Source organism: Fusarium redolens (genome assembly GCF_020744475.1).
Source record: "Fusarium redolens strain MPI-CAGE-AT-0023 chromosome Unknown BKA55scaffold_18, whole genome shotgun sequence".
In the NCBI taxonomy this organism is placed as follows: Eukaryota; Fungi; Ascomycota; class Sordariomycetes; order Hypocreales; family Nectriaceae; genus Fusarium; species Fusarium redolens.
The window spans coordinates 83,462-109,731 of record NW_025763681.1 but is presented as its reverse complement, the minus strand read 5'-3'; the positions used below and the strand labels follow the sequence as shown (position 1 = coordinate 109,731).

Genomic DNA, 26,270 nt, shown 5'->3' with positions numbered 1-26,270 from the left:
CAAATAACCAGTAGTGTCATTTAGTTAGCCAATTATTGTCAGGTTCTATTTATGTAGTATTATATTGTGGGGCTCTTGCTTCTGTATAATTTCATTTAAGCGTAATTTCAAGGGCTTGTCATTACTTCACACTTTACTTACCCTACAGCCCTTATTACATACCAATGCAGCTTACTAAGGTGTAATGGGTTAAAACAAACGCCGCTGGAATAAGCTCAACGCAGATATGTCAAGAGCCTCCAGGAGTTGAGAATTGTAAGGCTCGAATTTTGTGTCGTATAGCTCTTCTGGTAAGAAACCAAGGTATGCTACCAACTCTCATATAGTAGAAGAAGGGGTCACGATAATGTGCGCGATGTGGCTAATACTGGCAGCTGGTGGGTGACCCTTAGCGGTATCTACAAGGGGTTGAGAATTTTTTTCAGTAATATAGCAGCTGACTAACTAGTTGCCAAGTGCTGTATCTTTGCGCTGTATCCTTGCAGTTTTTAGACGTAAAGAATACAGAGATTAATTAAGCTTATACTGTTGTAATAACCTTATTAAGTGTAAGTTATTAGATGGGGGATATGGATATCAGTCTGGACTTAAAGAATGGATATTACTGCTACCTTTTATGCTGAGGTAGTGATTTCGTTGCCTATATCTGTATTTAACCAGGTGAAAAGTAATAGCAATTATATATACTACATTAGTTTGATATCGCGTTCATTTTCGCAAATAGACATTTCTTTCAAGGTTCAGGAATTAACACAGCCCTGTTGGTCATACTGCCGGTGGTGGATGATGTGAGACAACACTTACTTTCTTCGGCAGGTGGTTAATACCTCGCGAAGGAACAACCCATTAGTAGTAAATGCAGAGCTTACGTTATTATTTCGTAGTTTGATACAGCTTGTATTGGCAAGAGCGTCATGCTCGAGATCAGTCTAGACAGGTCTATGGAGACGACCTTTTGAATAATACTGCCGTTTCTCGAATAGCGTAACTTTTGAGGAAGTAATCCAGAAAGTCCCACTAGCTGTGTGAGATGTCGCGCAAATGAGAAAATGGATAAACTTTCAGGTCTTTTCAAGTATAAAAGTCGCTTGATCTGCCGTTGAAATATCGAAACTACACTCACAGCCATTGCTTTCTTCGCAACTTGAACCATTGCAGACTACAGCCTTGCCTTCGCCCTTCTTGTGAAAAAGAACCACTTATTTGTTTACCCCGAGTCTCACCCTCAACATGCGTTTTGAAATCGCCGCTGTCATTATGGCGCTCGCCATGAATGTCTCCGCTGACCGTATGGAGATCTTTACCAAGTGTACTCTGGGCTGTGATAGCTCAGACGCCTTCTTCTACACAGACTATGGCGCCTACAAAGTCAATGCCAACGAAGGCTGCCGAAGTACCTCGGTGCCAGGCATGGTCGAGTTCTGTGTAGACTGGGGCAAGAGGCGTTCGCACTTCAGGTTCTCTGGGCAAAACAAGCGCTGCCTGATCCAGGACTCGGAAAGTGCCTATGGCTGCGCATACAATTCGTGCTGGAAGACGACCTGGAAGGAGATTTCCTGCCACTGGCGCGAGGCCCCAAATCCTGATATCGAGAAAGAGCCTGTGTCTTCTGCTGCTGCAGCCAAGGCCACTGCGAGTGCGTTCACCGCCTAAGGGCTCTTGCCACACAGGACTTCATAGGAAGTTTTCATCTGTCGAACTCTTCTGCTTGTCTATCTTTTTATTATTCAGACGGAAAACCTTTTAGTTAAGGAGCTGGGATTATGAAGCAGACGCAGAGAACTCTGATAGAACTGTTTAGTTATACTTGAAAGTATATTCTCAGGTCTAAATCCTTATACCCTTAACTATCTCATACTTGGATGTGGATATTCCAATATATTTATAACCTTCTAGAGCTCCCTTTCAACCTCAAAGTGTCGTGAGTATTCCTTATGCGAACCCACAATTTCCGCAAACCAATTCAAGGCAGTTTGACTAAGAAAAACGCTTGCTCCCGCTTGACAATGCTCTCCTGCGCCGTCAAAATTTCCAAAAGACTTGAAGGTAGCTTTAGAGCCAAGGCTGTCAACAAGGAGCTTGGCCTGCCCAGAAAAGAATATGTCATCCTCTGCGCTACCAACAAAGACAGGAGCTCGAATGCGGTCGGTAAGTCCAGTGAGGTTATATTGTTGCGATTTCAAGAGCTATGTGTAGGGGCTCTTCTCGTTGAAAGCCTAGAGACCTTGCTGGATAGCCCATCGCATTGATGCTGGAGTTAATGGGTTTTGCAGAAGCTGTCTCGTCATAGAGTCCAGGGTAGTTGCATCGTGAGATTCGAACAGTCTCCGGAAAGGCGCTTCTTGACAATCTTACACCACAGATGCGAATTCATACACACCATCTACGGCAAATACTGGGGCAAGTCGGTGTTCAAAAGCTGCGGCGCGTGGCGCAAGCATGCCACCAAAGGAATACCCTAAAAGACCAATGCTCTTTGGATCAACTTCTGACGGGTCAGAAGATAGTCAACCACGGGTGTTACTACTTTTTCCCACTCATGAATAAAACCCAAGTTTTGCTTTCGCCTCACGGTTGGTTGGCCAGGTCCTTCATACGTGATGACGTTCATTCCGCGTTCAAGAATAGCCTTGCCCATGACGTGGAGCATCTCTTCCTGGCCTCCATCGTAGCCGTTGCCTAGAATGATTGTCGGTCGCGCTTCCTTTTTGCCACTGCCGTAGAAAATGGCAGGAATTCTTAACTTGCCGTCAGTAAAAGGCAATTCAATGCGCTTGCCAGGAACGGGCAACAGGGCAATGGCGGCGTTAAAAGCATCAAGGTGTTTTGCCCAGATATCGTCAATCCTTGGGTCGGTCCAGTTCCCGTAAAAGTAGAAGTCAGCTGACTGATAATAAGTTGCAGCTCTAAAGAAGGCGTTCCGAGCTGAAATATAATATTTCACAGAGTTAATTGCCTTAGCCTGGCTATAAACCTGAGTAGCTAGCTTGATAAAGATATTATAGAAACTCTTAAAGTTCTTAAAAAGAATTTAATTAGCTGTAACTAGAACTTTACTTATATCTATACTTTAGGAATTATTTGTAGATAATTTAAATTAAATTATATATTAAAATAGAACTATAAAGTAACGTGGTTGATAAGCGAGTGAGTCAGACAAGCGAGTGAGTCAGCGCACTGTACAGCTAAAAATAGCCTACCCTATAGTGCCTAGCTACCTTAAATAAAATAGCTAAGAATCTAGAAAAACTGTTTTTACATAATATGTAGCTATTTATTTATAGAAATATTTTTTTTAAATTTTTAGCTATTTTATTTTATATAGAAAAGCTTATTTACACAGTGTAAGTAGTGTAAATAAGCTTTTTTTTATTTTACTTATATAATAAATTAAATACAATTCTTTAATTTAGTAAGAAGCTTTTTTACATAGTTAAATATATAATATCTTAATTCTAGCTATTTTAGGCTTAGCTTGAATTTTATATAGGCTTTTTAAAAGTAGCTTTTAAGGTATAGGTTAAGCTGACTCACTTGTCACGGGTCAGGCTCGGGAATACAGGTGAACAGGGAACGCTTTAGGCGGATAGGTTCTATTGCTACGGATAGGCACTGCCGGCAGGTCAGGCTCTATTGACAAGACGTAGCTCGAGGAGCTACGTTCGGGAGCTATCTGGCGGTCGGTCAAGATCTTCTGCGATAACGTATCGCCACGTGACTGAGATCCACTTGGCCTATCGGTCTAGGGTAACCTGGTCTGGTCTTGCGCTGTGACAGTACCCCCCTCTCTAGCATCGAGCTCTGTCGAGATGGGCACTCCGTGGTCTCATCCATCAGGCCCTTTTCTGTGGTCCCGGCTTATCGGGATACCTCCTGTGGAAGTTGGCTACGACCTCAGCAGCGTTATCCACGTAGTCGGCAGGGACTTCAGTTGGGTCGGTGTATCCTGCCCATTTCACTATGTACTTCAGTCTGGGGCGGCCTCCACGGCCGCGGCGATCCCAACGGGAATCGAGGATATCTTCCACTTCCCACTCTTCCACTCCTTCGACCTCGATAGGCGGCGGCGGGTCTGGGTTCTGGCCTGGCAAGGGGTTGGTGGCGGCGGGTCTGAGCAGGTTCGTGTGAAACACCGGGTATATCTTCATGCTCGCAGGCAGATCTAACCGGTAGGCATATGGGGAGATAACCTTTGTGATCTTAAGGGGACCGATGTTCTTCCAGTCTAGCTTCTTCTGTGGCCTCAAGGTCTTGATGTTCCGGGCATCGAGCCAGACATAGTCGCCTTCTCGATAGCATCTGGCGGGTCTTCTATGACGGTTCGCCTGGTCTTCGTAACGGGCTTGTGCGGCTATGCTCTCGGAGCGTAAGTACTCTAGTATCTCGTTCATCGTCTGTGCGAACTGTTCCGCATCTCTCGTGGCAGGGGTTCCTCTGACTGTGATAGTAGGCTCAAAGCCCATCCGGGGGTTAAATCCATAGTTCGCGAAGAACGGGGATATCCTAGTGGTCTCAGACTTTAATGAGTTTGCTGCGAACTCGGCCAGGGGGAGCCATCGGCTCCAGTCGTCTTGCAGGTATGACACATAGGCTCTCAGGTACTGCTCTAGTATAGCATTTAGCCGCTCGGTCTGTCCATCGGTTTCGGGGTGATATGCGGTTGATAGCAGGGCGTTGATGGATAGCTGTTGGTTAAGCTTCTTCCAGAATTCAGCCACGAACTGAGGTCCTCGATCGGATACTATAGTCTGTGGAAGGCCATGTAGCTTCCACACTTCCTTTAGGTAATATCGGGCGGTATCTTCGGCATCACAGGTTCCCTTGCAGGCTATAATATGTCTCATCTTCGTGAGTCGGCAGGCTATGATCAGGATAGCATCGTTCCCTTCGCTAGGTGGCAGGTGGGTTATAAAGTCCATTGATAGGTGCTGCCAAGCTCGCTCTGGCACGGGCAGGGGCTTTAGGACTCCTTGTCTTGCATCTCGGGCGGGATTTGATCTTCGGCAGGTGTGACAATTCTTAACCCATCGTTCTACATAAGATAGCATTCCGGGCCAGTAGTAGTCGCGGGAGAGTAGGTCATAAGTGCGGGCGCGGCCTGGGTGGCCTGCTATAGGGTGTTCGTGACTGGCTTTCAGCAGGGCAGCCTTCAGGGGGTTGTGGTCTGGAATATAAATGCGGTCTCGATAGAGTAGTCGGCCTTGTACGATAGTACACTCGGCCAGGGTGATCTTCGGGTGGCGCTGGGCGCCTTCTCTTACGGCCTGCAGTCAGTGCTGGATAGCCACGCCATGAAACTGAAACTGGGGGGAGTTTCAGTTTCATGAAACCGGGCGTCAGTATAGTTTCAGTTTCATATGAACCGGTTTCAGTTTCATACGAAACAATATCCAGTTGCAGTTCAATTTTTTGACAAGCTCGGCATCGATATACACCTTATCTCCAAGTACCCCAAAGATGTTTGGCATTGTCTGCCTACCTACACTACCAATTCCCTAGGCTCGCCATCACTTTCTGCCCCCTTACTCATCTCTATATCTTCTTGGAGTATCCTTACAGCCGCGTCGATATCCTCCGCTTCCCTAAACACCCCTGCAAGAAGCGGCCTGCTCTTTCCCTTTGGAACACTTATCCAACTTTTAATGCACTCACATGCCTCTACCATTTTGGCAGACATGCTACTTCTATCCCATCTAACCTGCCGTCTTGCGCCTGAGAAGATTCGCTCTGCTTCCGTAGACATGGGGGGGATGCAGAATATGTCAATAGCCATACGGCAGAGGAGGGGGAAATTCTCTCGCTGGGTCGGTTCAAGCCACCACTGTAAGGCCGTTTGTTGTCCAATCCCAACCTGTGAGCCCTGCGAAGTATCATCAAAACCAGGCCATTAGAAGCCTTCAAATTACTTACATAAATAAAGCGGTCGAATTCATCCTTCACCTCACTCGCTGTGCTGTACACCTTCTGCCTCCAGCGATCAAACTCATCGAGTTCTTGCTCTTTCTCCTGTTGTTCATCTGGGAGCTGGTAGCTCTTGTAGTCTGTGGACCAGATCTTCCTTACAGCCTCCACGGCATTGCTGACCCAGGCTGGGTTTCTCTTCCACTGCTCACTCAGATAGCTCTTTCGGAGTGCTGGGTGGAGGAGAATACCGGCCACGTACACCGGGGCTTGTTCGGTAAGCTGGTAATACTTCTCGAATTTTAGCCAAGCCACGTGAAAGCGCGCGTAGAAGCGTGGGCCACTGAAAGCCCGGTTTTTAGTCCGCGTGAAGTGATGATGGAGGAAATCCATATGGGAGAGAACTTCATCGAGTGTATTCTCCCGGCCTTGGCGCACCGAGATCTGGTGAAATACTTGTAAGAACGCATGAATATCTCCTAGTTCGTTCCAGTCGTTGTGGTCCAGTGCATCTTTCTCGATTTTGGCATGATTTTCTTGAATCCAATCCATGAACTTTGCCCGATTCTCAATTGCCACGTCAATGAGGCGAAACCATGAATTCCAACGTGTGTCATTGTCCCTCGGCAAGGCCCTGCCAATCTCGGCCTTGAAGTCGTTGTAAATGCTGGTAGAGCTCCTTGAATATATGCACAAGTTGTGGAGTTTCCCCAGAACACTAAACTCCCGCCATTCCTCGGTAGCTTGTGCCTTCGTAATAATGCCCCCTTCTTCTCTTTCGGATAGCCTGCACAGCCGCTCATACGCCTCATCAATCCCCTCTCTCTCATCCTCTTGAATCTTCTTTGCTTTACTCCGAAAGAGGAAGGCTTGAACGATGAGGTTCATGATGTGGCCACTGCAGCGTAGTCGCCTGGCAACCGGATCTAAACCATCAATCTCTTTTGCGATATCGTCAAGCATAGTGTCGTTAGCGTCGTGGTTATCCATCGTAAAGTAGCCAACCTTTCCTCTGAGATCGTACTCTTCGACAACCTCCAGGAAAGCCTTGGCTTGCAATTTCCCGTTGTGGCTTCCTTTGAACTCGCGCAGTGACAATAACGCTTGAGCGACTCCTCTCGTCTCCGCATCTACAAAATGGACCACGATTGCCTGGTATGCCGCCTTCTGTTCCGATGAGGTCCACATGTCAATGGTGAAGTGGACCATAGATGAGAGAGAATTATGAAGCTTCTTGACGAGCCCTTGTTTGTGTTGAGCGAAAGTCTTTTTGAGAAGCTTCGGCACCGCTCTGCGGCTGCGTAGGAGGACGTCCCGGGCCATATAGTTGCAGGAGAGTATAACAGCATGAAACTCGGGGTACTCGATGAATGTGTGGGCGATATTGCGAACCGTAAGAAGCCTGGCAAGTGCTTCCTCGAATGCAGGAATATTAATAGCGTTTGCCAAATATTTTTCCTCAGTAAGGTCTCGACTGGCTTGACGTTCCTCCTGCCTTCCGAACAAGTCCGTAATGGTGCCATGTTGCTGCTTCTTCAGATCCGACCTTTCCACATGCTCTATCACCCGGATGCCATGAAAGTCCCGCAGGTGTTTGCGGGCTCGACTCAGGTTCGTCGTTATCGAATTAGGCTTTTTCGTGGAGTCGCAGTGCTTGCAGTACCAAATTTCGTGGTATGAGGTATCGCGAGCTTTCTCCCCTCTCTCTTCATAAGGGCCACGCGCCTCGTTCCAAGTGCTTTTGTTCGTACGGCCTTTGGCGCGCTTGCCAGCCCGATCAGAGAGAGAGTGATCCAATGTGTGCTTCGCGGGAACGGGAGAACCAGGAGAAGCAGACCCCAAGAGCTCATCAGAAGGCTCCGATAACAAGGGAGCGGGCGAAGCTGATGACATGTTCTCGGACAATTAATTCCACAGGGATCAGTGATGGCACCAGTCAACTGATAAGAATTAACTAAAGAACAAATGAAATTGAACGGCCATGTGTTCGGGCATAGCTATTTAAGCTCATGTCTTTAGGATTGGAGTCCTTGATGCGACAAGCCGGATGTGAAACCGGAGACACGACTCTAAAGTACGGGCCGCGTTTTATATCCAGTCGCACGAACCTAGTCGTGATATGCGACACATAGTTACTATTAGCAAGTTTCTAACTGCGTTAAAGGCATTTGGTTTGCGAAATTTTCTTGGTTAAGTACTAAGATATTTGGGACTCATCGGGCGTATATGAAACATATGAAACCGACTGAAACATATGAAACTGGGGGAGTTACTGTTTCATACGAATCCGGGTCCAGGGACTGTTTCAGTTTCATATGAAACAGTATGAAACAACACGCGTGGCTATCCAGCACTGGCCGACACCGGCGACAACACAGGCTCGAACATGATACCAGCCAAAGGGAGCCCTGTCGATCTCGGCGAGGGCAAGACGGCGACGCTCGTTGGGATCAGCGATATGAGCAAAGTCGTTATGGACGTTGCGGAAAGCACTGTTGCCGCCGGCTGTCTTGGCGACAGCGGCCGGGGGGACACGCGCCTCTTCCTCAGCCATTGAACTGGATGGATGGGGGAATCAATAGCGTATGCCAAGAAGGGATAATTAAAAACAAGTTGTAAGTGAGGAAACGAAGAGATGAAAGCGTTTGGTATTCGTGTACTTGGATGCACTCAGTTAACCAGACAAGTGAGACCTTGCGCCTGCAGTTTAGACAAAGGAGTATAATCTTCCTTTTTGGGCATCAAGGCCAGCTTGATATAAATATGAAAGAACCAAAGAATAATAATGTCTTGCCACGGCATCTTCCAACGACTAACTGGGCCTCCAGGCGTCCTTCAATTCTGTTCGAACTGATGGCCCCTGCCCATCCACGCTCTTACCCACCCCTCCCGCCTAGTCGTCTCTCGACGGACTGAAAAGAAAGGCAAACGCCGCTGCTTCTGGGAGCCTCAGAAGGTTCAGGCTCCGTACGAACGATGAGCACAAGACATTCGAGCTTGTGAAAGACACCGGTCGAATCAATGGGTGGCTCCCCTCCCACGTGCTTCCAGATCCCAAGATCATTGGCTGCCGGAGCGCCAGAGTTCTGCTAGGATCTTGCACGGAATTAGCGTGCAGGATCACTCTTATCCATCTCTACTCGTACATCTCCTTGCCAAGCCGAAGCCTACGACGACCATCTGGCGTAAGAGGAGACTCAATTTCCTGGGTTGACCCCCATTATGTCTTTATCCATAAATCCAATGACGGAGACGATGACAGGTCGTGCGACCAAGCTTGTTCACTGATGGAGCTTTCCTCTTTTGGGACACCGAGAACTCCACAGTTTGCGCTTCCAGAACCGTTATTACGCTTCATCGACCGAGTCACAGCAGAGGCACCGGTAGCCGTTTTGCCAGTTTAAATCCGTTAGCGAAGCTTGGCGCCTTTTTTGTCTTTTTGACTCCGTCTCGAGCTTGTTTCTATCCTTTTGAGTGGCATAAGCCTCCGCTGCGTACCGGCGACTGAGACATGAGCACCCGGATGCCCTGGCGCATCGGGTGCCCATGTGGACCCTGCCGTCCACCTTCAGTGTACTTTTTGAGTCTGATTTTAATGCCTGGCTCTACTTAAAATCTTAGCCTATCATACTAGACCCGTTAATTAATTCTTATATTTACTAGGCAACGTCGAATCCTAGGGACTTTATTGACGCTGACTACTATACACTGGTCGACCTTAACTTTTCTTGAGTGCAAGATTTCTTGCTCCGTACTGTCCTTCTCGATTCTCTGTCATATATCATATACTTCATACTGCCCTGATAGCCGAGGAGCTGACAGGGAATGCTCCTGGATTACATCTTCTTTCGTTTAGAGGACGGAAATAGAGCCTATCCTCGTGAGCCAAGGACTTGCAAGTAACTAAGATTAGGGATATCTCTATAGTTGTTGAACGGATCGCGTGCGCCTTGATGTCCTTAATTGTATGTGTATTGTCCGAACTCCATCCCCGCCTTCCTCGGAGAGGGGTCTGCTTATTATGCTTTCCTGAATGGGTCTAGGGTTGCCGACAGCTGACTATTAGGTCACATGATACCCCGTGCGGCCATCCTACTGTTCAACAATAGTAAGCTTAAAAGTATTTTGTATATGTTTTTAGCTTTTTTATTAGCTTTATAAAACCTTAAAATATAATTGTTATGATTCATCATCGTAATAGCGCTGTAAGGCTTCTAAAAGCAGCTGAAAGCACTACTATAATTACTTACATAGTGATTATAGCCCGATCTTTTGCCCTGTGGTTTAACGGCTTGTGCAACCGTTACAATAATATAATACAGTATAAATAGACTTTCTTAATATACTGGCTTATAGAATTAGATAGAATTTTTATATTGGTAATAAATAGAAATACCGAACTTGAACATCTCCTAAGAGCTCATAAGGCCACAACCCGTACCCCGCCCCACACTATCCCTGTCATCACAGCAGTACGAGCGGGGTACCAATAGCTTCAATTTCCAACCTTTCACAGCCAAATTACTATACAATTCATGGCCATTCAATTAATGAATACATCTTCAGCTCCCGATCAAAGACAGGAGGTTGATTCCTATGATGACAAGAGCTTCTGCAAGGAACCTAAGGGCCCCCGCATAGGCCCTGAGGATTATGCCGGGGCTAATGATTTTCCGCCCGATGAGACCCGCGGCTTTAACTTCAGCCCTTTTATCGTGCAACCTCGCAATTTTCATATCAGTTATTTGCCCAACACACCACTTGATCTTTTCCAGCTTTTCATACCTAAATTACTGCTTTGGAGATAGATTGAATATACTAATAGCTGGATTTATTACCTGCTTGAAAATGGCGTGGTTGATAGCTGGAATAACCCACTTTATGAACGGGCAAAGCTCCTGGCTTGGGAAGGGATCTCTACGGCACAGATCTATGTATGGCTCGGCATGCTGATTTATATAGGAATTCATAAGGAAAGGAAGCTCTCAAGCCATTGGAAGACCCCCGGGCTAGGAGATCAAGCCCCCCTGCACTCAGTTATTAAGTTTATGCCCTATCGGAAGTTTCAGCTGATTCACCGCTATCTTTGTCCCTTTGACTACAACAAGATCGATGAAAACGCCCCCCTTCCGAGGGTATTCCAAGCTGCTGAAGAGTGGTCTGACTATATATAGAGAGTGTCAGCTACACTCTTCCAACCAGGCTCTCATCTCGCTGTAGATGAGTATATGGTCCGCTATACAGGCAGATCGACAGCGACAACTGTTGTCAAAGGGAAACTAACCCCTCTTGGCTTCAAGATCTGGGTCATCGCCCAAGTAGGCTTCTTCATTCGGTGGCTTTGGCACTACAAAGGCTCAAATTACGGTGCCACAAGCAGGGGATCAAGGCGGAAGGGGCGTGGCTGCAGCCCCTTAGAGAAGTGATGGGAGGCAAGTCAGGAGGAAGCTGCTCTCACACAACTAAGCAATACGCAGGGTGTCGTTATTTCCCTATGTGATTCGCTGCCAAAGCAGACATATTACGTCTTTGTAGATAATCTCTTCTCAACACCACCTCTTTTCCGCAAGCTTCGTGATCACGGATACGGGGCCACAGGCACAGCTCGCCCTAACTATAGCATACATAAGGACCTAAAGAGGGATAAGGCACTTGATAAATTAGGACGTTGTGACTATGCCTTCAATCAAGTCAGGGCTATCCCGACAAGGGATAATAAGGCAAGTAGCTATAACACTTTTCTATATATTTTTCTTACTAATTTATCCTTTCCCCTCCTTCCTAGGTCGATTAACTAGCTTGGAAGGATAACAGCCTTATGCTCTTTATCATAACCGTCTTCCGAGGCAATAAGCGTACCGATAAGAAGAGGAAGAAGCCGTCTACAAACCACCTTTGAGCCCGGCCAATACAGCTAGAATTTAATAAGGAGATCACTAAAGTCGTTCCAATCCTGACAGCAGCTGCTGCTTATAACGATGAACTGAACCACGTTGACCGAGGCGATCAATTGAGGTCATATACAAGCTACGATCACCCCCTGCGGCGTGGCCATTGGCAGGCACTTATATGGACCTTCCTTCTTGATATTATACTCACTAATAGCTATATCCTTCAACTACATGGTCCCCAGCCAAATTAGGAGAGATATATGTCACAGGAGACTTGGCGGAAGTGCATTTCAAACGCCCTATTCAACGCATATCATAGCGAAAGTCAAGCAAGGAAGAGATACCGGTCAGGAGCAGAAGAAGACATAGAAGATGCTCAAACACGGCAAAAGCATATAGACAGGAATATCAACTATGTCTATTGAGGCCGTAAGGCAAAGTGCCTAGCCTGCCTTGGCTTCCGACAAGGGCAAATACGGTCAAAAGGGTCAAAAGGGCATGCTTTTAGTGAAATCAGCGGCAATGCAAGAAGCAGGCGTCGGGCCAAACAGACTAGGTATGGCTGTAAGGTATGTGATGTAGCGATTTGTAACGATGAAAGCTGTTGGTACTTCTATCACCTCATAGATTAGGTGGCGGTAGAAGTACCTTCTGTTGTGTGCATTCTAATTGGCTATAACCCCTCGTCGTGACCGCGTTGGAGCCTCCTGACCTCTTAGGAGGTGTAGAACAGTCATTATCCAGATAAACATGGTACAGCTCTTCAGCTCTTCAGCTTTCAATACAACTTGGTCACCACCATATGCCTCACCCGCTCTATTGTCAATCACTAATATAAACTCTCTGGCTAGGGTCTACACCGTTGGACACCCCACTCGTTACACTCTTGATTTCTAACTAAATGAATGACTGAAGTTGGTCTGTTTTATCTTGCCTTGGATAGGGCCGTATTCGTCGGCTGTGACGAGGTTTTCCTTGTCATCTGTTTTATTCCAATTTTGATCCTGTTGGTCGGACAGCCCGTGTGACAGAGCAGCCTTAGTGGTGCGATGTGACAAGTTAGATTGAGCTAATCAACTCTATTTATTGGGCCTCTGAGATTGGACGAATCAGCACTGAAGCTATCACCACCAAATGCCTCAGGATGACTTCATGTGAAAATGGAGCTATCGGCGAGGGCAGCTCCGCATTATCTCTTTGACTGCGCGAAGGCTCCCATTGGGTATCTTACAGGGATCTTAGCCAATTACGATCAGTATCTCTCTACCCTCACCCAAATCGAGATACAGGACTAACACATTGCCACCAAGCTAGCGAGCGACTTAGATAGTGACCTAGTAGTGGAGACTGGTACCGTGTGGGAGCCTTCGCGCAGTCAAAGAGATTAATCCAGGAAGGCTCTGCTGCACGTGTCCATATCTCTGGACTCGCGCTAACGACGATGCTGACCCCGAAGCCCAACGCAATCCGACAACAACCACTTACACGGTCGAGTCGGAGCAGAGGTGCACCAGGTGAGATCCAATGCTCGCCGAGTCTACTCAATTAGGGGCGCTTCACCAGGGCGCTCAACCGCATCAAATCCCACGAGCTAGGCCATGTCGCGATTGACGACACGAAGATCAGCAACGGGCCATCGAGCGACGTCATAAGTGACGGACGTGTACGGGTCCAGTTCCATGACAACCCGCAGGCGCTGGCGACATGGTGCGACCGATTCCAGGGGTCCTTTGCTGGCGAGCTGCCAGGCGTCGAACATTTGGAGCCTTCGAAGCCGTGAAGGACGAACAGCATCGCGTTTCTGCCAGACATCGAGAAGCCAACCTGCGGCCCGCGTCTTAACATTGCCATCCATATCATTGGGTCAAGAGGTGACGTCCAGCCGTTCAATCCAGGGTGTCCAACAACCAAGTCAAGTAACTTGGTTGGTTGAGGTGGGGCCCCATATGTAACCATCTGGCCTATGAGATCCGTTCTCCTGGGGGGCAATAAACACTGATGCTGATGATGTGGCCCCCCACCTCAACCAACCAAGTTACTTGACTTGGTTGTTGGACACACTGGTTCAATCCCATCGCTCAAATACTCATGAAGCCACCGCACGGTCATCACGTCAGATTTTGTCGAGGCCCAAGGGGTCGAGTTCTCCAGCATTGGCGGCGATTTAGAAGCTCTCATGGCTTATGGTTAAGAACCCCGGCTTACTACCTAGCCGGGAAAGCTTCAAAGGAGGGGACGTGGGCAAGAGGAGACGAGAGATGACGGAGATTATCAATGCTTAAAATCAAGTGGTACATTGCATAAAAGCGTTCAAGGCGTAGAACAGGGACCATCGGAGTATCTTCGCTAACGCCAGTTACCTTATTTCCCCTCATTCACACAGTGACGATCTGTGGTGTAGACCAGGCATGATCTCCACGAGCCCCAGGACACAACAGCACTTAGTAATCGAGCTGTGTGCTTTAAGTAAATTTGTGGGCTAGAGTATCCCGCACTTTAGATATCAGTTAGTCAACAGACCACTGCTGCTCATTATCGTTTACCTAACCTTTGATTCTTTCAGCACCCTCGGTGCGACAATCTGTCTCTGTTATGCGGAGGTGGCAAGTGGAATTGCATCAAAGGGCGGGCGAAGAGATGGCGGGCTGGCATGTCACTACGTTCCGGTATCAGACTCTGACGTACGTAGGCATTCGCCACGCTCCCCGAACTTTATTCTGGGTTACCGTGAAAGACTGGCCGCGGTTGAGGCGATAGATGTGATCAAATCCCGGTCTATGACGAGACCAAGGAACAAGAGCTCGTCATTCACTGAAGGACAAATGACATTACGTCATTTGACGCAGACAGACTAATCCGAGTCAGCAGCGCTGGTAAATTCCAGAGCCGTCCGATTAGGAAGCCTTTTATACGATCCTTAATTATTCTTTAACGGATATTGATCACAAAATATGAAGAGTTTCCTAAACATTCTAATTCTCAGGATTCTCATGCTAGCGATACGCAGAGACATAGCCGTCGTCGGCAAATCGACTACTTCGATCTTCCAAAAGCCAAGTGTGGAAACCATCAGGGAAATTCAAGCAACCGTTCCACGGGCAATTGAAGAGTCGGGTGTACCAGGGGTGGGATTCAGTCGTATGTTTCAGATATGGCTGGAGAATGTCAATTTCGAGGTATGTGCCAGGTCTAGCTTGTTGAATGGTAGGTTGCAAAAGGGATATAAGACAGGCTCTTAAATCAGTGACAGACAGCAGCTGGCAATAAGGACATGCGCTGGCTCGCCGGGCAGGGTATTCTACTCGAGAATTACTACGCAGGTCAGATACTCAGCTCTCAAAGTGACCGCGCTGTAATTAACACTTCTTGCAGTCAGCCATCCATCGCAACCCAACTATGTCGCCGCCGTGGGAGGCGACACATTTGGTTTACAGAACGACCGATACCATAGCATCCCGGCTAACGTCTCTACCGTCATTGAACTCCTCGATACTAAACAGATCTCCTGGACTGAGTATCAGGAGAACTTTTCGCAAAGCGACGACCAAGGAGCTAATGGAGATGGCTATGTGAGCAAGCACAATCCACTGTCCTCTTACGATATTATCTCAAGCAATGCAACCCGTATGGCTCGGATCAAGAATTTTACCGACTTTGAACAAGATTTGGCGGGTAAAAACCTCCCTCAATGGGCCTTTTTCACACCAAATATCCGCGATGATGGGCACGACACTGGGCTTGCCTTTGCAGGAAGATGGCTCCACGAATGGCTTGGTCCCCTTATGGACGATGAGTACTTTATGAACGGGACCCTCATAGTGGTCACCTTCGATGAGGCTAAAATGGACGACATTCCTAATAAGGTGTTCACGGTTCTCCTCGGAGGCGCCGTTCACCCGTCCCTACACGGCACCACAGACAGTATGTACTACAACCACTATTCCATGCTGTCTACCGTGTCGGTGAACTGGGATCTCCCCTCCCTCGGCCGCTGGGACTGCGATGCTAATGTGTTCTCTGTCCTGGCTAACAAAGTGGGCTACAAGAACACCGACATTTCGTACCAGGGCCTGTCGTGGAATGTGTCCTACCCCGGGCCGCTAAACGATGTACAAGAACTGCCCGGATGGTGGCCGAGACCCGACACGGAAGCCAAGTGCGCCTCCGGCAGAGGCGTCTTGGGATCTGTCAAGTCAGTGTGGGGCAGGTCTGGGGGGTCATACAACTACACTAATGTTTATCCCTATGACAATAATTACCAAGCCACCAAGGGGCGCGTTCCGGCTGTTGGGGTTAATGATGCTTCTTCATCGATTAGCCCATCCAATGCCGCGCCGAGTCAAACTGGTTCCGCTAGTGGAAGCAAAAACAGCGGTTCTCTGACGAAGACTGTCCCTGTTTCCTTAGCACCACTGCTGTTGGGTATCGCTATAGCTGCGCTTTCGTGACCCGGGATAGTTTATCTAGGCTGAAGTCTCGGCTGAGATTATAGAGGCAAAACAATAAAAGGCGACAGTCGTATTGGCGTTACCTCACGTCACGACCACATTGTATAATAGGCTTCCCGGCCTCGGAGGGCTTACAGGGGAGTTCTTCCCTCCCACTTTCCCTCTGTATATAGAACCCACTGCAATATACGTATTGCCTCCCTACAGGGGAGCGCGGACGGGGCCCTCTGACGCTACGAAGGAATGAATGAAATTTATCACACCCCGGCGGTGTTGTTGGATCGCTCAGGGATGCTGAGTGCACATGACAAAAGGTTATTCTTATTATTATTGTTATTTGGCAATCGAAGGACCTTTAAGACCTTATAGCTCCAATTGGCCCTTTCTAGGGCTCGAGTCCTATAAAGTCCTGCTATCTGAGCTTAGGACTTGATTTTGATCTTCATCCCTATCGTCTCTCCCACTTTCATTGAAAGTGGTTTGTATACGTTGCCATTGGCTCATGACCCCTATGATTCCCCGCTGTTGGCTTTCGCTTGAACGACTCAGTGCTGACACTCTGATCAAATTTCAGGCCAAAGTGGGATTCTGGCTCTTTGATTGGCTGACTTCCTTGCATCATTCCCTTATACGAATCTTGATAGCTTGGGCATGGCAACTGAAGTCTATGTTACCCATCGATTAAATTGAGTTTAAGCTGTTTGAACGAATCTAATGCGCCGACGCACGTGAGACGTGTCCCCTATATCGATTGATTGCAACCATATGGATTTTGCTGACTTTGGAAACACCATTATCATTATTATCTTCAGTCACCGATAAATATCCAGCTGAACCGAGCCTAATCCCTTTAATTTCAAAACACCAGCCTGATTTAGGTTGCTTTCTATCGCTCTGCCGCGAAACACTCATGACCTCCCAGTATGGCATCGTTTTGTAGCATGCCGGTGTCTGGTGCTCGGCCGCGCAGGAGGTGATAGGTCCGAGAAAGCAACCTCCCAGGTGAGTGGGCTATTGCAACGTCTCAAAATGGCTGGACCGATACCGAGATGGGTCTTTAGTGGCTAAAGCACTTCGATCGGTGCACAACCAAGCGATCAAATAATCGCTATCGTCTTCTGATCCTTGATGGGCACGAAAGTCACCACTCCGTCGACTTCGAGGAGTATTGCAAGAGAAAGAAGATTATCACACTTTGTATACCACCTCATTCGTCTAATCTACTTCAGCCTCTTGATGTCGGGTGCTTCGGGCCGCTTAAGCAGGCTTATGGTCGGGAAATAGAGCATCTGATCAGATGCTCCATAACCCACGTTTCGAAGACCGAGTTCTTTCCGGCCTTTCAGGCCGCATTTCAGACCACTATGACAGAAACGAATATTAAGACAGCTTTTCGAGGGGCCAGGATTGTGCCTCTTAACCTAGAAAGTGTTGTGTCAAAGCTTGATGTGCAGCTACGGACTCCAACGCCGGTTGAGGAGGAGGCTAGCCACTCTACCCCTTGGGTTGCAAAGACGACAAAGACCGTATTTGAGGCCGGGTCTCAGTCAGAATACCTTGAAAGACGAATCAAAAGGCATCAAAGTAGCTCTCCAGAGTCATTTCTAGAAGCATTGAAGTCTCGTTCTAAGGGAACAAAGGCAATAATGTATGAGAATGGCTTATTGAGAGCTGTGGCCCAACGCCTTCGACAAGCGAATGAGATGCTAAGCCGGCGGCGGAGAACGAAAAGGACCCGTCTACAAAAGAGAGGGGTGATGACAGTAGAGGAAGGCAGTCAAGCAATTGACCAGATGGGTGTTGATGCGCAAGGGGTGGCCGTATCGTCGAGAAGTGGTGATTAAGGAAGGTCTGCGAGCGAAGGAAAGGTGTTGTGGAGAATGCGGCAAGGCCGGGCATAACACAAGAACATGTCAGATAGTGGTTGCGATGTCTGAGGAAGAATATAGTGAGTAGCTTTAATTGATTAGATCGTTTGTTGTGTTATGGCGATTTCTATTTTGAGGGTTGAGATTTTTGGTCCACTAGCTTGTCTGGTCCACTCGCTTATCATGCACGTTACAATAATGGCTTGAATAAACAGCGAATAGCACCATATCTATAAAGGGGCTTTGATCTATTCGGAGGTGTGGATAACGAAGGAGATTCCGGCGTATGCAGCGGGAGGCGCTTGAAGCCGAGTGACAGTAGTATACATGAAGGGCGTCATCCAAGTTTATTGGCATTATAATGGTTGTTTCTCGCCATGTTGGTCTGTTGGACTTGCTCCAGTAAAGAGCTGCCGGATGTTCATGTTCGCGAATTGTAGTAGAGCGATTGATTCTCGAAGAGGGATTCCTTTGCTAGGCAGGCATATAAACAGTTTCGATGTCAGTGACTCATCCGGATAGAACTTCTTGAAGTATGCTGCTTTGCCTGTCACAGGCACAGACTTAATCATGTGGTTGTAGCCACGCTTCCAGAGCCGGGACTGGAGTTTTGATTGCCCATTTATCCCTTCAACCTTATGAAGTGGCTCAAAACCTAGGCTCAAGTAGCCTATTCCGGAACTTTTGAGTAACTGCATGGCAGTGACGATAAGAAGATCTGTGATACCTCGAGGAGCATCCTGAGATGCGATGCAAGGATCAATGTGATATCCAGTCTGTGTGCCGAGTTTCCGCAGTGTCGCAAATCCGTTGAGTTGGCTTTTGCAATCAGATGTGTATAAGAAGATTGTCAATTCGGGATGCGAGAAAAGGTTGTAGACAGTCACAAAGGCCTGTAACCTGCCTCCATATTTCCGGTTCCTCTGCTGCCGCCAGTCATCGTAAAGCTTCTGTAACTGATCTTCCAGACCACACTCGGCTTTACTCATGCTCGGGCTGTAGAGGTGTACCGATATACCTCCACGCTTTGGATCAAGCAGCTGCTTGTTCTGGGCGACCATCCGCTTGCTTGCCTCATTTCGAAGGACCTTGTTCGTAAGCGGGTTGAGGGCTCTTTCATGGCCAAAATGCATTGTCGCCCAACCTTGTTGTTGAGCATACTTGACAAAGTCCTCACTGATTCCGACGAATGCAAGAGTCAGACCACGAGCCCAGCGAAAATGGCGAAGCTCATTCAACAGTGGTTTTCGACATTCTTCCGAGCATAAGGGATCGCCCGCAACGACGACCGTCCTAGCCTGAATCTTATAGATCAACGACCCATAGCCATTCTGACTGGTGAAGACTTTGTACGCAGGATCGAGGATACCCATATGAGAGGTTCGTGCATGGAGTTGATATGCGCGATCGAATGCTGTCTGTGTGGTCCTGCTACCGATATTGTTCGTTGAGTGGTCTCTCTGCAATTTCTGGGAATAATGTATGTGCGGTATATTGCTCGCGGCATTGTAGGTTCTTGCGATGATGCTCTCGTCGAGAGTAGTCGTTGAGGAGGGAGATATTGATGGCATGGGAACATCCGTTTCCGAATCGCTTTGGCGGTCTGACGACGATGATGCTGAGACCACATTGGGGCATACTGCTGCATCGTATCTTTCCGTGCTTGAGCTGTTGATTTGAGAAGGTTCGGACATTGGGAAAGTTTGCTTGCATGACGACTGGCGACTTGTCGCGGGTCCCGGCATCTTATACTTTTATCCCATCGAGTGCTAACTGACGCCAGGTAAAATCGTCCCGCTTTTTGTACCCACCTTTTCTTCCCACATAAGAGCTACAACGATGGTACGTCATTCTCTCGTGCGCTTACCTTGTTACCTCCTATCACCAAAACCCATCATCTACGGCGGACGCCGTCGTCACGATGGGTTCTAGCGACTCAGAACACTCAGAACACTCTCATATTACCGTGTTAATTCCTCCTGGGGATCTCTGCGCTGCTTGCGCGACTGCATGTACTCCGGAGAGATGTGACAATACCACGGTTGGTCCTCTCGAGCCTCCCTTGGTTGAACGCAGCCAGCCTGGTTAGTTCATCCCATTCAAAGTGACCAAGCGTGATCCCGTAATCCGAGACTTGCCCGCAACACCTATCGACCTCTTATTTCGTTACCTACCGCACGAGATGGCTGAGACCTGGGCTCAATGGACCAACGAAGTGTCGCGCAGCCGAGAGGGACCTCGACAAAGACACTCCAGGGAGAATCGATAGAGGCCAACTTCTGCTGAAGAGATCTATCTTTTTCTCGGTATTCTCATTTAATATGGGAATATATCACGAGACGAATATGAAACGATGCTGGTCAAACTCGTTTGATCAAGAGCATCCCATCTATTTATTTATCCGCCACATGCCTCGCGACCGCTTTTTGCTTCTCTTCCGCCGTCTACGCATCTTCAATCCTGCTGGCTTAGATCGACCGGCTGCTCTTCCGGGAAGCTATGGCCGTCGTCACCGCCGGACTCAACCCGGGAAGACCCGATGCCCAGCGTCTACAGGCAGGTCGACCGATGGTGAAGCATATACAAGAGACTGGAGACTCTATGTACGTGCCCAGCAGTGATTTGACGGTGGACGAGGCTATGGTACGCCTCACAGGCCGCTCATTACAGACAACAACGATTCCTCAGAAGCCTGCATCGACCGGTTATAAGATATGGGTTCTGGGACAGTCTGGATACTTCGTTCGTTGGTTGTGGCACGTTCACGGTAGAGGGCCTTGCGGACTTGTTCCACAGCAGTGCTCGAGACAGGGTGACGAAGAGGTGGCTGAAGAGCATCTCACGCCTACTCAACGGGTCATCACCACGTTATTAACTTTATTGCCGCTTGCGGTTTACCACGTATTCCTTGACAATATTTTTGCGTCAGAAAAACTCTTCAAAGCACTTCGTTCAAGCCAGGTAGGAGCGACCGGAACCTGCCGCAAGGATAGCGGCGTTGACGAGCTACTCGTTGCTGAGAAGGATAGGGAAGGAAAGGGAATCCCCTGGGGCCAAATTCACTGCATTCCGACAAAGGATGGAAAGGTACGTAGTAGCCGTGGGTTTTATCGGCATACGATCGCTGCTGATAGTTTATTACGACAACGTAGGTGCATCGGTTTAGCTGGAAGGATAACGCTCTTGTTCTTTTTCTTACCACTGTCTTTCGTGAAGGACACCAAGTCATACGGAGTCGCCGACGGCCTGCCGGCTCCTCTGCCGCCAACCGAGCTGCGCGGGAGGTGTTTGGGTCCGAGGTGCGAAAGGATCTCGGTGTGCCGTTGGGGATCGACGAATATAACCACCATATGAACGGCATTGACACAGGAGACCAGCTGCGATCGTATAACCAATACTCACGGCCCATAAGGAGAGGAGGATGGCAGTCAATAGCCTGGAACTTCCTGCTCAAAGTGATACTCGTCAATAGTTTTCTACTTCAAATTTGGGGCGAGCCCGAGTGGAAGGTCTTCGAGAGCCAATACCAATGGCGGAGACACTTATCTGCCCAATTAATTCAGCGTTTCGGGTCGTCAGTACAAGCACGGCCACTTGCCCGGCTACGAAGAGTCTCAGATTAAAGGAATAGTAGGATTCCATGGCAGGAGCATAGTCGAAGGAAGCGCGGTTTTAACTACGCTTGCGTAGCTTGTAGCAGCCTTCCGTGGGTGAGAGAAGCATTAGGATAGGTGTCCGGAAACAGAGGCAAAAGGAGGTACTCAAGATCAGGTTGCTATGAGTGCCAATGTCTCTCTATGTAACTCGGAAAATTGCTGGTACTACTATCACACGCAAATTATTTAGTAAATAGAAGTACCGATAGGGTACGATTTCTGATTGGGTCAAAATTTTCTGAACAGCGCGCTGATTGGCTGCAGCCATACATCTCCATGTACCTGGCGTCAGTTGGCACTCGATGGGATCCATGGTCTCGGCCTCCTTGCTAAGTACAAGCACTATTGGCTTAAACCACACCAGGCCCCTAAGGAAGTGTTCTGGTTGGCAACTTAATGACGCCGCCAAGGTTTCGCCAACCGTACACCAAAGTTTTCCGTTTGCACTTTCATTACGCAAGCCCATGACGCGGCCTGCTTCCTGCGTTCGTCATCCATATAGCTATTACTATTAACTTAAGAGAGGTTGGTGGTCCAGTAGACTGCATTTATTAGTCGGAGACGGCAGCACGGCCCGTATAGCACTGTAGGCAACGAGGTCTGGAACATGGACAAAAGCGGGTCAGCGCAATGGCTCCGCCACAAGCCAGCGGCAGCAGCCGGAAATAAGCAACCTTTAGGAACACGCGCCGTCCTGACTTTTGCCCAGCCGGCTATTCACCTTACTCCTCCATCATGCTTCTCCCATATCGTTAACGATATGAAGCAGGCCCAATATGCCTTCTTCCGTCTCTTTTCTTTTCGCCTTCTTTTCCGTATCGCTCTTCTTCACAAAGCTACTCCATCTATACATTCACCTTCACTCCATCACCGTCATTGACTTTATTGTCTACCTACCGACCTTCTTCCTACAAGATGTCTTCCTAGTCTGTTTAGTACGCCTCTTGTTACGACGAGGGCGGACAATCCCTTCTTTTGTCGGCTACCTTTTGGGATCTATTTTAATGTAAGTCTCTTCTTCCGTGTTTCTTCAATGGTTCGCAACACTGACTTGGGCCATAGCTTAATTACTTTCGGCGGTGCATCGTCGGAGCTTGGGTTCTATTACAGGACAGGCGGCGAGATTGAATGGAGCGACGCAGGGGACTTCGTCAACGACGAAGGCCTTAGTGTGTTAGTTAGCGAGAGCAGCGGCGTTTTGGTGGCCGCATTAATTATTATCATCGTTTCCTGGTTCACCCAAACCATGCTCTACAGCCTCGTTGGGAACTTGGTATCCGGACTCGGCAAGCGCATCGCTTCAGGTATGTCGCCCACTTCTCTCTTTGTCATTCCATCGTCTCCTAACATACCAAGAGTCTCCAGGTATCTTGGAGCAAAGATTCGTCCGCAAAAACATGTTCAGCATGACCCCGAAGATGTCGAGGCCTTGATGGAGCGCCCCTCCACCGGGGATTCAGCTTCTAACGATAACCGTAAATCATCCACCTCTAGCGGCGGCGGGGAGGAGAAGCATTCTAGAGACAGCCCTTCATGGCAGCGGAGGTGGTGTTTTATTCCTTCTTGGGTCTTGACCTCTACCGTTTTGGTCTTTGTTGGAATCACGGCCATAATCCGCCCCGACAAGCCTTTCAACCACATGGCAACAAGTCTGCCCTCCCGCATTCTCGACTCGTTCAGGCCAACGCTTGGATCCTGTGCGTCCAACAATGAGTGGCCGCTTAAGGAACTTATCGACAAGTCCAAGTGGTTGGATCCCAGCGGCGATTTCAAGGGCTGGGCTCCCGGCACCGACAACAATAAGTTTGTCAAGCAGTATAGGGAGAATCCTCCCAAGTGGCTGCCCGAGCCCATCCCGGCCGGTTTTCTCAAATGGGATAAAAACAGATACCAGAACAATGACAAGGACGTTGGTACCGATGACGCGTGCCCGAACACACTGCGGGATCGGGGCTTCTATAACCCCGTCAACGATCCAATGCGGATAAGTAACCTTAATCAGAGCATCTTGGCACCAGTGAAAGAGGCACTTTCAAACAACTCTGTCAAGATTAGGCACATCGTCCTCATTCTCATGGAGAGTATGCGTGAAGAACTCTTCCCGATCCAACAAGACACCGACATTCATCGATTCATCATGGACTCTCACGAGAAGTCGCTCAGAGACGAAGTCAACGCCCGAGTATCACGCATGACACCAAACGCGGAGAAGATTACAGGCAAGCCTGGTAATTACAAGAGCGAAAATGGCTCTACCTACGACCGGCCTACGAAGCCGGAGTGGAACGACAAGACGAAGCCCGGGTTCGGTGGTATTAACGTAATCGGAGGCCTTACGAGTAGCAGTGTTTCGACAAAGAGTCTTGCCACGACTCACTGCGGCGCTTGGCCCATGGCCGTCAACATGTTCGAGGAAGCTGTAGTCGAGAGCTATCAGCCTTGCATCCCTCAGGTCCTCGAGTTGTTCAATACACTGAAGGGAAGCAACAATACGAAAGATGCCAAGGTTTGGTCTGATGGATTCAGGAAGCCACAAGACGAGTTCCACGAGTACCAGTGGTACCCCGCATTCTTCCAGGCCGTTACGGATACATACGATAGGCAGGACATCTTTGATGCCAAGATCGGATTCAAGTACATCTTTACAAAGGGAAACCTCGACAAGGAGGCCCACGACAAACCCGAAATGGAAAAGATCAACTACTTTGGGTATCCCGAAACCGACTTGAAGGAACACATCGAGAAGTATATTACCGACGGCCTCGCCAACAACCAACGGCTCTTCATATCGCACTTCACCAGCACAACTCATCACCCTTGGGGTATGCCTAAGTGGTTTGAAACCGAGAAGTATATGGGTAAGGTGGGAAAGCGACACCAAGACTTTAACAAGTACCTCAATACCGTCCGATTTACAGATGCGTGGCTAGGCGAGCTTATGCAGATGTTTGACGATACCGGTATCGCTGACGAAACTCTTGTTGTCTTCGTCGGCGACCACGGACAAGCCTTCAGGGAAGATTCTCCCAAGACGGGCACATACGAGAACCGCCACATTAGCAACTTCCGGGTTCCTATCTCCTTCCACCATCCAAACATTCCTCGCGTTCAGTATGAGGCCAACGTAACCTCGATCTCTATTCTCCCGACTATCCTCGACCTCCTTATCAATACTGGATCCCTTAATGCCCACGACACTGCGGTTGCGTCCGACCTCGTCAACGATTTTGAGGGCCAATCCCTGATCCGACCATACCATAAGTCGCTAAATGGCCGCCGTGCCTGGAACTTTGGGCTTATTAACCCTGGAGGTGGTATGATCGCTGTCACATCGGCGGACGCACCTTGGAGACTGGTTATCCCCTTGAAGAAAGATCTCGAATATACGTTCACCGACATTGGGAAAAATCCGCGGGAGATGGATCCTTTGAACCAATGGTCCATCAAGCCTATGATTAAGGCTGTAAAGCGCAAATACGGTCTAGAAGCCGCTGACTGGGTTCGTGAAGCCGACCAAGTGGCTCACTGGTGGAGTTTGGAACGAACACGGCTTTGGGGGTATAAACTCAAAGGTGACTAAATGGTTGTTTGATGTATGATATGGGGCATTGGGTAACTACCTTTTTTGGGACTTAGGTTAAGTTTGGGTTCTAGGATATCATAGACCATGGATCTGGCATATATTTTTAAGGGAATTGATAGAGCGGCATGACGGTTTTGATACAGAGGCATGACCTTACAGCGGCATGACTTTAAATAACATTCAATTGGTCAGTTCTTCGCGGACCCATAAATACTTCCTGACGAACTCAGTGTGACCAGCTCTCTTAACATGACCTTATTCTTACCTCAAGCTCTCCCAGTGCTCAAGATCTTGGCATAGTAGGGTGTCTCAAGAGGTCTCGTTTTGAATGGAAAATTCTTGCTCTGTTTATTGCTCAGGAAACACGTCTAACGCTCTACTCTCTGACTACTATAGAAGGAAGTATATTTTCATCGCTGTCAACTAGCTCCCACTGACTCCTTCGCCTCCGGATGCTTGGTTGCGTCGATACTTGTCGCGGTGCTGGTAGCTGACTGTGGTCTATCCGGAAGTAGCGGTGGGCCGAACCTGGCCGGTCGGATCTGTCGCTGTCGTTTTCGAGGACATGATTGATTGCTCGGGCTAGGCCTTCGGGTTCGGAGTCTTGAATTGCTCTCTGAGCTGTAAGGAGGCTCGGATTGGGACATAATGAAGGTTTTTGTCGTCAAAGGCTGGGAAACTAGTAATGGAAAGCCAATTATCTGATGGAGAGCGTCGCGTCAGTCAGTAATGGATGAAAACTCAAGGTACAAATTAGAGCTGTCGGCAGAACGGAGATGTGCTAACAAAAGAGGGTCCTCTCCAATCAGATGTTACAAAAGTCATGCCCGTGTAAGAGTCATGCCCGTGTAGCCAAAATGTCATGCCCGTATAGCAATTCCCCTTACTTAATGTAAGAAGTAGGGAGTTAACTTACCAATATG

At 48.4% G+C, this 26,270-nt stretch overlaps 5 protein-coding genes across 5 annotated transcripts; 3 read left to right on the top strand and 2 right to left on the bottom strand.

Moving 5' to 3' along the window:
- Positions 1-1,230: 1,230 nt before the first annotated feature.
- BKA55DRAFT_598007 (uncharacterized protein) lies at positions 1,231-1,653 on the top strand (the record flags this gene model as incomplete). The annotated part of the gene is made up of 1 exon (XM_046196155.1): positions 1,231-1,653. One exon carries the CDS (start codon positions 1,231-1,233, stop codon positions 1,651-1,653), a length of 423 nt encoding a protein of 140 aa, XP_046044095.1.
- Positions 1,654-7,326: 5,673 nt separating this feature from the next.
- BKA55DRAFT_457203 (uncharacterized protein) lies at positions 7,327-7,794 on the bottom strand (the record flags this gene model as incomplete). The annotated part of the gene is made up of 1 exon (XM_046186083.1): positions 7,327-7,794. A coding segment is annotated over one exon (468 nt), but the record flags the coding sequence as incomplete, so codon positions are not given.
- Positions 7,795-14,743: 6,949 nt separating this feature from the next.
- Positions 14,744-16,240, top strand: BKA55DRAFT_598005 (phosphoesterase family-domain-containing protein; the record flags this gene model as incomplete). Its single annotated transcript, XM_046196154.1, has 3 exons — positions 14,744-14,968; positions 15,043-15,112; positions 15,165-16,240. The coding sequence occupies 3 exons, from the start codon at positions 14,744-14,746 to the stop codon at positions 16,238-16,240; spliced, it is 1,371 nt and encodes a 456-aa protein (XP_046044093.1).
- Positions 16,241-18,464: 2,224 nt separating this feature from the next.
- On the bottom strand, positions 18,465-19,679 carry BKA55DRAFT_522974 (uncharacterized protein; the record flags this gene model as incomplete). The annotated part of the gene is made up of 1 exon (XM_046188613.1): positions 18,465-19,679. The coding sequence occupies one exon, from the start codon at positions 19,677-19,679 to the stop codon at positions 18,465-18,467; it is 1,215 nt and encodes a 404-aa protein (XP_046044092.1).
- Positions 19,680-22,326: 2,647 nt separating this feature from the next.
- Positions 22,327-25,560, top strand: BKA55DRAFT_141831 (alkaline-phosphatase-like protein). The gene has a single exon (XM_046184900.1). It carries the CDS (start codon positions 22,798-22,800, stop codon positions 25,342-25,344), a length of 2,547 nt encoding a protein of 848 aa, XP_046044091.1. The 5' UTR covers positions 22,327-22,797; the 3' UTR covers positions 25,345-25,560.
- The last annotated feature ends 710 nt before the right edge of the window (positions 25,561-26,270 follow it).

Coding starts and splice junctions, on each gene's coding strand:
- BKA55DRAFT_141831 (XM_046184900.1), top strand. CDS start 22,798: ATGGTTCGCAACACTGACTTGGGCCATAGCTTAATTACTTTCGGCGGT.